This window comes from Anolis sagrei, chromosome 1, assembly GCF_037176765.1.
Source record: "Anolis sagrei isolate rAnoSag1 chromosome 1, rAnoSag1.mat, whole genome shotgun sequence".
Classification (NCBI taxonomy): domain Eukaryota; kingdom Metazoa; phylum Chordata; class Lepidosauria; order Squamata; family Dactyloidae; genus Anolis; species Anolis sagrei.
The window spans coordinates 29,108,596-29,120,279 of NC_090021.1; the positions used below are offsets into that span (position 1 = coordinate 29,108,596).

At 38.8% G+C, this 11,684-nt stretch overlaps 1 protein-coding gene across 3 annotated transcripts in view; it reads left to right on the top strand.

The window, feature by feature from the left end:
• Positions 1 to 11,684, top strand: part of THADA (THADA armadillo repeat containing) — a 166,796-nt gene that overhangs the window by 5,018 nt on the left and 150,094 nt on the right. For 2 of the 3 annotated variants that reach the window (XM_060754384.2, XM_067463631.1), the window contains exons 2-9: positions 610 to 709; positions 5,804 to 5,898; positions 7,610 to 7,740; positions 8,060 to 8,208; positions 8,616 to 8,648; positions 9,158 to 9,206; positions 9,941 to 10,131; positions 11,159 to 11,253. In XM_060754384.2, the coding sequence (XP_060610367.2) occupies positions 634 to 709; positions 5,804 to 5,898; positions 7,610 to 7,740; positions 8,060 to 8,208; positions 8,616 to 8,648; positions 9,158 to 9,206; positions 9,941 to 10,131; positions 11,159 to 11,253 (819 nt within the window). In that variant the 5' untranslated portion in view covers positions 610 to 633. The remainder of the gene's footprint in view (positions 1 to 609; positions 710 to 5,803; positions 5,899 to 7,609; positions 7,741 to 8,059; positions 8,209 to 8,615; positions 8,649 to 9,157; positions 9,207 to 9,940; positions 10,132 to 11,158; positions 11,254 to 11,684) is intronic. The other variant, XM_067463626.1, reaches the window with a different exon arrangement.

Here is an 11,684-nt window from a genome sequence, read left to right on the forward strand (position 1 = left end):
GAAAATCCTTATGAGATTGCCATAAGTTGACCACTGGGGTCCCTTTCCACACTGCTGAATAAAATCCCACTCACAGCAACCTAGTGATTCCGGCCAGGAAAGCCTTCGACAACACAGCGGTAACTTTATTGGCCAACCAAATGAACCAAACATATTGTGTAAGCTTCTGAGGCCCCTTCCATACAGCTGAGTAAAACCCCACATTATCTGTTTTGAACTAGTATATATGGCAGTTAACTGAGTTAAACCAGTGGGATTTGTTGCCTTGATATTCTGGGTTATATGGCTGTGTGGAAGGGTCCTGATTTATGGGTCTGCAAACATACACACCCACAATCCTTTTCTGGAAAGTCTGTAAAGTCAGGTCTTATTGCCAAGCCACATTACTGGAGTGTCAAAAGTTTGTGATCAAGTTTATGTGCTTCAGTGAATTTTTTTTTTCAAAAACAGAATAATCTTTTCTAAACTTCCTGTGTAGGAATGTAAGAGTGAACTGGAACAAATGTTTTGTTAAACAGTGTTGAACTGAAATGGAAAATATCTTTACTTTCAAATTGTGCATTTATAATAGCGTTGGTGCTAAGTGTCATTGTATAATTTTTTTTTCAGTAGGTAGTTCTTTAATCTGTTAAAATGGTTTCTAAGAAGAAGAAAGAGATGCAGGTTGATGCCTTTGTTCTTGATCACCAGAAGCTTGAAAGACTTAGCTGTAAGTATAATTAAGTTGTTTAATTTGTCTCTGTAGACATATTTCAGTGGCGCCATAACGACTTTTTAAATGCATTCCCCTTGATGCTATCTTTTAAGTTAAAAGAAAAATCCGTTCTTTTTATGCACAGTGGTTTATGAGCTCTTCACATCCCATTTTGAAAGAAAAGTTTATGCATTGATGATTAAATTGAAAGGAAAGCATTTCAGAACACTTGATTTTGTACAACTTTTCCTAAAGAATTACCGAGGGTGCCTTTCAGACATTTCCCTACCTACCTGGCATGATATAGGGGGTGCTCTATAGACTCATGTATAATTCATGAAAGGTAAAGGTAAAGATTTCCCCTTGACATTAAGTCTAGTTGTGTCTGACTCTGGGAGGTGGTATTCATCTCCGTTTCTAAGCCGAAGAGCCAGCTTTTCCGAAAACTATCCTAGTTATATTTCACCTGTTCATGCTCAGCATTATTTTAAAATTTTTAATTATTACATTTAGCCTAGCCATAGGTTTTTTAATGTCGGTTATTACTGTTAATGTCTATTGCTTATTTTTTGTTATGAGTTTATATTATTGCTTGTATTATTGTTGTTATTGTTTGTATTATTGATGTATTGTGGGCTTGGCCTCATGTAAGCCGCACCGAGTCCCTTGGGGAGATGGTAGCGGGGTATAAATAAAGTATTATTATTATTGTTATTATTCATGGAGCGCCATTACCTTGCTGCCAAAGTGGCACCCATTGATCCACTCACATTTGCATTTGCAAGCAAGAACATCCTCTTGTCACCGCAGTGGGAGGGCATCACCTATCCTATTAAAAAGTCATCAACTCTTTTGCTTTAGGAGTCAAACCAGAAACAAAACACATGAGAAATTGAGATTGATAAAAGTATACATGTAATTGGAAATAAAATCAAACCAAATAAATGCAAAATATTATATTCCAATTGGATAGTTAATATCAAAATGCCTGGCCGTGATACATGGAAATATATGTACAAAACAATAGAATCATAGAATCATAGAATCATAGAATCAAAGAGTTGGAAGAGACCTCATGGGCCATCCAGTCCAACCCCCTGCCAAGAAGCAGGAATATTGCATTCAAATCACCCCTGACAGATGGCCATCCAGCCTCTGCTTAAAAGCTTCCAAAGAAGGAGCCTCCACCACACTCCGGGGCAGAGAGTTCCACTGCTGAACGGCTCTCACAGTCAGGAAGTTCTTCCTAATGTTCAGATGGAATCTCCTCTCTTGTAGTTTGAAGCCATTGTTCCGCGTCCTAGTCTCCAAGGAAGCAGAAAACAAGCTTGCTCCCTCCTCCCTGTGGCTTCCTCTCACATATTTATACATGGCTATCATATCTCCTCTCAGCCTTCTCTTCTTCAGGCTAAACATGCCGAGTTCCCTAAGCCGCTCCTCATAGGGCTTGTTCTCCAGACCCTTGATCATTTTAGTCGCCCTCCTCTGGACACATTCCAGCTTGTCAGTATCTCTCTTGAATTGTGGTGCCCAGAATTGGACACAATATTCCAGATGTGGTCTAACCAAAGCAGAATAGAGGGGTAGCATTCCTTCCTTAGATCTAGACACTATGCTCCTATTGATGCAGGCCAAAATCCCATTGGCTTTTTTTGCTGCCACATCACATTGTTGGCTCATGTTTAACTTGTTGTCCACGAGGACTCCAAGATCTTTTTCACACGTACTGCTCTCGAGCCAGGCGTCCCCCATTCTGTATCTTTGCATTTCATTTTTTCTGCCAAAGTGGAGTATCTTGCATTTGTTACTGTTGAACTTCATTTTGTTAGTTTTGGCCCATCTCTCTAATCTGTCAAGATTGTTTTGAATTCTGCTCCTGTCCTCTGGACTATTGGCTATCCCTCCCAATTTGGTGTCATCTGCAAACTTGATGATCCTGCCTTCTAGCCCTTCATCTAAGTCATTAATAAAGATGTTGAACAGGACCGGGCCCAGGACGGAACCCTGCGGCACTCCACTTGTCACTTCTTTCCAAGATGAAGAGGAAGCATTAGTGAGCACTCTCTGTGTTCGTCCACTTAACCAATTACAGATCCACCTCACCGTAGTTTTGCCTAGCCCACATTGGACTAGTTTCCTTGCCAGAAGGTCATGGGGGACCTTGTCGAAGGCCTTACTGAAATCCAGGTACGCCACATCCACGGCATTCCCCGCATCTACCCAGCTTGTAGCTCTATCGAAGAAAGAGATCAGATTAGTCTGGCATGACTTGTTTTTGATAAATCCATGTTGACTATTAGCGATGACTGCATTTGTTTCTAAGTGTTTGCAGACCGCTTCCTTAACAATCTTTTCCAGAATCTTGCCCGGTATCGACGTGAGGCTGACCGGACGGTAGTTGTTTGGGTCATCCTTTTTTCCCTTCTTGAAGATTGGGACCACATTGGCCCTCCTCCAATCTGCTGGAACTTCTCCCGTTCTCCAAGAACTCTCAAAGATGGTTGCCAATGGTTCCGAAATGACTTCCGCTAGTTCCTTCAGTACTCTTGGGTGTAGTTGATCTGGCCCTGGGGACTTGAACTCATTAAGAGCGACCAGGTATTCCTGGACGACTTCTTTCCCAATTTGGGGTTGGATGTCCTCCAATCCCTCATCCACTCCATCTTGCTGAGGTTGAAGACCCTCTTTTTGTGAGAAGACCGAGGCAAAGAAGGCATTAAGTAGTTCTGCCTTTTCCCTGTCCCCTGTCAGCATTGCCCCATCTTCTCCTCGAAGAGGTCCTATCGCCTCCTTGTTTTTCCTTTTTCTACTGACATAAGAATAGAAGCCCTTTTTATTGTTTTTAATGTCCCTGGCAAGTCTGAGCTCGTTTTTTGCTTTAGCTTTGCGGACCTTTTCCCTACAGGTGTTGGCTATTTGTTTGAATTCTTCTTTGGTGATTTCTCCCTTTTTCCACTTCTTGTGCATGTCTCTTTTGTGTCTTAGCACAGTTAGAAGTTCTTTGGACATCCATTCTGGCTTCTTTGCACTTGTCCTATTTTTTCTTTTTGTTGGCACGGTTTGCAATTGCGCCTTGAGTATTTCACTCTTGAGAAATTCCCATCCATCCGTAGCTCCCTTGTCTTTTAGTATCTGTGTCCACGGAATGCTGCTCAGCGTTTCCTTCATTTTTTGGAAGTCAGCTCTCCTAAAGTCCAAAATGCGGGTTTGACTTGTCTTAGTTTCGGCCTTCCTTTGTACCTCAAATTGCAGGAGCACATGGTCACTTGCCCCTAAGGATCCTACCACTTCGACCGCATCGATCAGGTCCTCCGCATTTGTTAGGATGAGATCAAGAGTAGCCAATCCCCTTGTTGCCTCTTCTACCTTTTGGACCATGAAATTGTCTGCAAGGAAAGCGAGGAATTTGTTGGACCTTGTACTCTTGGCCGAGTTTGTTTTCCAGCAAATATCGGGATAGTTGAAATCGCCCATGACTACTACATCTCTTTTCTGTGCCTGTTTGGTCAACTGTTGGCAGAAGACTTCATCAAGATCTTCCTCCTGCCTTGGGGGTCTGTAGTAGACGCCTACAACGACATCTTTTTGAGTCCCAGTTCCCTTGATTCTTATCCAGATGATTTCAAGCTGGTTTCCCAGATTGCTGTCTTGAATTTCTTCTGCCGCATAAGAGTTTTTGACATATAAGGCTACTCCGCCTCCTCTCCCCTTTGTTCGGTTTCTGTGAAAGAGGTTATACCCCTCGATATCTACATTCCAGCGATAGGAGTCATCCCACCAGGTTTCAGTGATGGCTACAATACAACTACTGTACTGTGCTGTCGCACATTGGGCCTGTACATCCGACTGTAGACAGGACATAAATTCTGTGTGCCCAACGGGACGCCGAGGCTCCCTCAGATTAAAGGCCTTTGGATTTCCTTAAAACACAGAGTCTTTAGATTGCTTAAAGGTTCAGCAATGTTCTTTATTAAGGAAAACAAACAGGTACTTTCAAGCTTTCTTAACAATCTATTGGCTCTTGCAATCTTGTTCACTGGGAACAGGCACTATCTTCTTAACTGTAATTAACTAATGGGGAAATCCTTAACTTCTAATCTGGGCAGTCTGTACTTGCCTCTGTTGGCGTGGAGCCCCTGCACCCGGTACCAACTGCGTCTGGCTTCCGCGAGCGACCCTTACCAAGCAGAGCTTTGTAGACTTCCAGGGAAAAAGGATTCAGGCTTCCGTGATGGCTGGCTGAAGTCCTTCAGCAAAGGATCTCTAAGACTGCATGATCCCCGACCAAGCTGTGGGCTGTATAACCCCGGCCAAGCTGTAGGCTGTATATCTCCCCGGCCTAGCCGTAGGGCTGTATATCTCCCCTGCTAAGCTGTAGGGCTGTATATCTCCCCGCCAAGCCGTAGAAGACGAAGCTTTCTACAGGAGCTCTTGGTTTCATGTCCTGTATGGAAAGCTGCTCTGTGTGGACTGAACTCAAAAAGGCTCCTATTCCCTCCAAAAACCCAAAGGGGGCGGGACCAGGGAACATAACTATAATTGACAGGTGGCTTGCCCTATGATTGCAGCCAAAAGAAGCCACCTATCTGCAGAGTCCCCGAAACTTAGGACTATAACAAACATTAAATGCAAAGCAAACAAAATTGGAGCTCCTGGTACAGCTGTATCTGCACAGTACTGTGTAACAAAAAAGGGGTAAGTTATTAAAATTCTCTGTTTGTATTAATGCTTGTTTGACATATCTCTTATCAAGGACAAGCATTTTGATTATTTCCCTTCGTTTCATTATAGTACATTTTTCACATATTTTACATATATTTCTTCCATATGCCATATCATCCACTGTTTTTATTCTTCTACTAGTTTTGTGTTTTCCTTAAGTGCGTTCACTGAAGCTGAATCTACTGTCATCTGCATAGTTTTTTCTGCCTGTGTAAATTGTGGCAGAATATAACAAAATACATAGGAGGCATATTTTGTAATGCAGGCAATCCCCAGGCAGTCATAACTATGAGTCATTTGTAAGTTGGGTGTTTGTAACTCTGGGACCGCCTGTATACATATGTTGATGCAGCATTAAATACATTTTTTTTCTTTCTCTGTGTACAGCTTTTGCAGATGATGAAGGTCAAAATCTAGCTTCTGTTTTGTTGCGCTGCACGCAGTTGGATGATGGCATCCAGCAAATTCATTCTATCAAACAGGTTTGCTTTTATTAATTATAATAAAAAGTAGTAATTTTGAAATACAGTACGTTTTTGCCAAAGCTTCATCTTCTAATTAAGGCTGATTTCATAAACCAGGAATAGTTGAAGCTGAAGTAATGACAATTAAACATGGTTCAAAATCTGCCCTAATATTAAGGTAATAATATAAAGATGAAGTTATTAAAAAGTATACAAATTGGAATTCTAGCCGAAATGGATATATTGTTAATATAATTTGTACTCAAAATTATAAATCTGTTTTAATATAGAACAAGAAATATATGTAATATTTTGATAGTCTTTGCTTGAGGGGGAGAAAAGTCAGTTGTGTTTTAAAGAGTGTGTTTTATTAAATGTGTGTGTGTGTAGTTTACTATTTTGTTGTGTTAGTTTAGGTCAGTGGTTCCCAACCTGTGTTCTGTGGACCACCAGTGGTCCGCAAGGACTAAAATATGGTATGGGGCCTCACCGTTACTACACCGTTACTACGAGAGCAACCGGTCTCGCAAAACCTTCTTATAGTGCCGAGGCTTATTAAATATGGTTTTCTGTGGGCAGGCAGATGGCGACTGCTGGATGGCATATGTTCTGTAACAGAAACTAGAGCTGATGTGGTCTATCCAATGCAATTTTCCAATCCAGCACCCCAGATAACCAAACCAAATGTACAGTTGACCAAAAACCGATTTGTAACCCTTTTGGTACTAATGTCGGAGAGTGGTCAAGTGGTCCCTGGGCAAAAAATGATTGGGAACCACTAGTTTATCTTATTATATTTTAATAAGTTTGGCTGGTCGTGTTGGTGGGGATGGATTGTGAGATGGGATATTGTGGGGTTTCTCCTTTGGTATTTTGTTTGTTTGCTTCTTGCTTTTAAAATAATGTTTAAAAATATCTGCTCTGTAGTAATATTTGTGTACTGTTGTGATTTCTGTTACTCAGTTCTAGTTTCTCCCTAGACTCTGATTATTATCTCCCCCCCCCCCCCCACAACTCATATTTTCCTTACTCTGTTCTCATGTTTGCACGGGTTTGCAATATTTATTTGTTTACCTGTATTTTTAAGTTGCACAAAATAATAGATACAACTGAAAAGGTTGCACTTATTTAACTTTGCTATTCATCTATTGGCTTTCACCAAAATACTGGATTTTTTTTTCATAAGAATTTTTTGCATGAGAATTTAATGTTTGGATTCATATGCAAGTAATTTTCTTGGGAAGTACCAGCAGTAGTAAGTCAAACCGGAGCAGCAATTTTATTAATTTCAGCCTATAATCTAATAGAAAACTGATAGCTGCATGGCAGTTAAAAGTGGGTTACAAAAGAAAATATATCCAAATGCTTGGGAGAAATTTGGAAGCAGAAAAACAGATTAAATATAGTAAGGTGGTAAAGCTCTATAGCACAGTGAAGAAGAGATGCTCAGTGATAGTGAATATCTGGGGGTAAGAAGGCAGAACATTATAAGGGGAAAGAGAAATGGAATAAAATATTTAAAAGAAGTAGAAGGCATGACTGGCTGCATCACAAGAGCACGCCATACGGCAATATGACGCACCAGGTGTCTCTCTTGTTATTTTTTTTTCTGATGCCTACTAGCTAGATCGCGTACTTGTGATAGATATATTTTAAATTAAGTTTGTAAGCTTAAGAGGATATAATATATCACACAATTTATTAAGTGTGCAACTTCTTTTATTTATAGATTGTGCCTTTATTAGAGAAGATGGATGTGAATGGTTTATGCAACCCCATGGTTAAAAGCTGCTTAGATATTTTGGGATGTATATTCTTATCCTTGGATATAAAGAATCCTTTGAAGAAAGTGTTGGCAAGGTAATGTTTGTAGGACAATTTGTACTTCTAAAAAACTGGCTGTATTCACTGATTCCCCCCCCCCCCCCCCCATTATTCCATTACCAAATATGTGTTCTCTTTTATAAGCAAGTATTCCAACTGTCCCTATTTTGGTTTGGCGACTTCTGGCATTAGAATGGATGCCTCTCTGATTTCATTTTCAATTTAATCCTGAGCATTTTGATCAGATGGGCAGTACTGGTAGCGTGTAAACATTGGATCAAATTGGATGTTCATTTATTTTGAAAGCTTGTATTATTTGCCTCTCAGATCATTTAATATTTCTCTTCAACTACAGCTCCTTAAATGGCTTCCCAGAACCACTTATTCAGGAAGCTACACAGAGTTTTGTGGCTTGCCTAGAGGAGGAATTAAAAACTACAGATCTGTCCCAGTATAGAAAAACTATGGACAACCTTGCTTTCTGTATGGAAAATATTTACATAGGTATGATATGTTTTTTCACTTTTGGGGACTTTTGGCAATTTAAAAAATCTATATAAATAAAAATGTAATGTTCATTTGTGGGATTAACGTAACTCAAAAACCACTGGACAAATTGATCCCAAATTTGGACACATATCAGGCCAATGAGTGACCATCACTCATAAAAACACCGAAAAACACAGCAGTAGAGACTAAAAAAGCCAAAAAACAAAAATTACATTACAAAGAATGCGCAAAAACACACATATATATGCAAACACACACATACATAAACATGTACACACATATTTATACACACAAAACACATATACACAGACTGGGCCACTGCAACCCATGGCAGGGGATGGCTAGTAATTTATATAGATATGATCTGTATATGCTTCTAAAATGTATTCTTTATATTTCAGGCAAATCATGTGTCAACGTCCTGTTAGAAGAAGGTAAATTCTTGGTATTTCTACACTAAAATGTTTTAATAGTAAAATTAAAACATTTTAATGACCTGAAGATTACGAGTCATGTGTTTTTCTCTTTTAGTGGGTTTACTGATGATAGATTCTCTATTGGTTTTGAAAGAAGTTGTTTAAAAAGCATGCTGATCTCCTTGAAAGAAGGAATTTGAATGCAATGCTGGTCCCCCTGTTTTTTTTTCAAAATCAGAACTCCCAAAAAAAAAAAAAAGGAGGAGTATGCATCTTGCAATCAATAGTATCCTAGATTCACCAGCATGCAGTGTGTGTGTGTGTATAAACAGATTAATAAATTAGATCTAAAAAACAAAGGAGTTTAAAAAACTGTTCTGGTAGACACCTATTTCAGAAGTGGGCTGGGCACATGGAACAAAGTATCAAATGAACAATTGTGTAAATTTGTAAGATAACTTTTTTATTCGATTAGTTTCTTATATCAAATAATGTTTTCTGTATATTTTCCAACTGTAATTTCACAGCTCTTCGATTTCTACAGAGGTCTATACATGAAATAGAGGAAGAAAGCAGGTGAGTTCTACTGCTGAGTATAAAATGAAATGTGCAAAATACCATGTGGGAGCATGAAAATGGTATGTTATTTATTTAAATAATTATACTTAAGAAAGAAAACCGCATGTATAAAATGAAGACTCAAGAAGAATTAAATCAACAGTATAAGAATATATCCTGGTTTCAATACAGACTACTGAGAGAGTATTATAACAAAGATAAAATAGTAGGTTTTGTAAATAAAGAATCCATAGGGGAGAGACTAATATCAACTCAAAAGAAGATAATTATCAAAATATATAAGAAACTTTTTTATTAGGAATAATTAATATAGACTGGGACATAAACAAAGATAAACTATTTAATTATATGACAACGGATGTCTCAAGGTAAGGCCGCAGCTAGCCCACAAGTTTAAACTGTGCGAAGGTGCTCCTGGCCACCACTGACACCTGAGATTCCAGGGTCAGCGATGAGTCCAGGATCAACCTAGACTTCATACAGTCCGGAAAACTCACAGCAACTAGTGATTCTGATAAAAAAGTCTTCGACAACACAAAGAGGCCTCTAAGGAGAAAAGGAGAATAAGACCAAGTTCTGCAGTGTAACCATGGAGTGTCTCATCCAATGTTAAAATATAGGTTTATAAGATATATATGTGTGTGTGTGTACACACACACACACACACACATATATATACTATATACTATATACTATAAAAGTCTAACACAGCAATTTGATTTTTTAAAAAGAAAGCTCAGAGGAAACCGCATTGCTCAGACTCGCTTGATGCATGATTTGCTGATGGGTGTTAAAGTTTCAATGATGTTGATACAAAAAATTGAAGAAAATGTTCAGGAAAATACTTGGAAGAGATTGGATTGTCCTGCGTGGCAAAGTATGTGTGGACTACTGGCCACTTTTATATGCTTCTTAAATAAAGGTAAGTATTGCCCTTGTTCATTTAACCTGACCATTAACCCCCCCCCCCCCCCAAAAAAAACCCCAAAACAAAACCAAAGCATTCAACTCTACTGGATTTGGAAAGGGGTTGTCTTGCTTTGCTATAAAACTAATGTATGAAGTAATACAGTTCAAATATAGGATATAAGTCTTCATATGGAGAACATACCACAGTTGTAAATTATCCTGTCTGGAATCTATAAATCATATGATTTCACTCATGGGAGTGGTGGTCATGATGGTTTTTGTCCATTTTTTTGCATTCCACTTGTTATTCCTCATGAATAGTGGACTGCAAGGATGAATAGAGGACCCCTGGAACAGTAGGTGAGCTGATGTTGGAGGTTGCAAGGGCAGATGAAACTGGTGTAAAATCTCTCCTATTCCTGTAAATGGCAGAGTGTGTGTTTCTCTTCTCCAAATGAAAGGAATTATTCTGTTTGTGGAAAGGCTACTCTGGATTTGTGCAGGTGTCCCTTTAAGAACCGTCGTATTTGTTTCTGATAGTAAATATTTCTATAGTTTAAGTACCATCTTGTGGAAATATGAGTCTATCTTCAGCAATAACCTACAGTATTTTTTATGTTCATAACACAGACACATTTAATATGTTAAACGAATTGGATGAATTCCTTATAGGTCAGAAATATTCACTTAGGCTTTCCAGTTTTTCTGATCCTTGAATTTTGTCTAGGAATACTCTGTTTGTCCCCCCACCTCCTTTTTGTTACTGCACTTGTGGGAATTGGTGTAATGGATGGAGCAACAATAAGATTGCAATTAATTTAATGTGATTGCATATGTTGATAGGTGACTTAGAATCATGGAGTTGGGAGAAACCACAAGGGCCATGTAGCCCAACCCCATCCTACCACGCAGGAACAATCAAAGAATTTCCCATTTGAAGGCACATACATACACATGTTAGGAATGACTTCTAGAAAAACAAGGATGCCACCTAATTTTTTTTTCCATTTCTAACATTACTGTGTATTCTCATTTTATAGAAGACCTCTTACAAACAGTCCAGACTACAGCAGGATTGGCTGTTGTCCTTTTTCTTAAAAATATGTTTGAACCAGCAGAACAACTACCATGTTTGGTGAGTATTTCCTTTTCAATAGAAAAAAAATTAAAATCAATTCAAACATATGATCAGCATACATTAATTTGATTGTTGCATGGAGAAAACGATCTAAAATATAACCATAATTTCAGTGTTGTTAGTTCCAACAACAACAATAATTTCAAGAATAAGTCCTGCAAGTTTCAGTGGGACCCCCTCCTGGATAAGTGAAGATAGGGCTGCAAGCTTAGGATTTTATTACCACAGTTAATAATTTTTCCACATTCTGAAGCATTTTAGGTCTGCGTCCAATTGTTAATCCCTTTTGGAAAATGTGAATCTCCATAACCATTTGGGAAATGGAATTCATAACCTTTTGGAAAATCACTGGTCGTCACACACACACATATTCAGCAGAGTTTAAGAAGTGTTCCTTTTAGAACCCTTCTACACAGCCATATAACCCA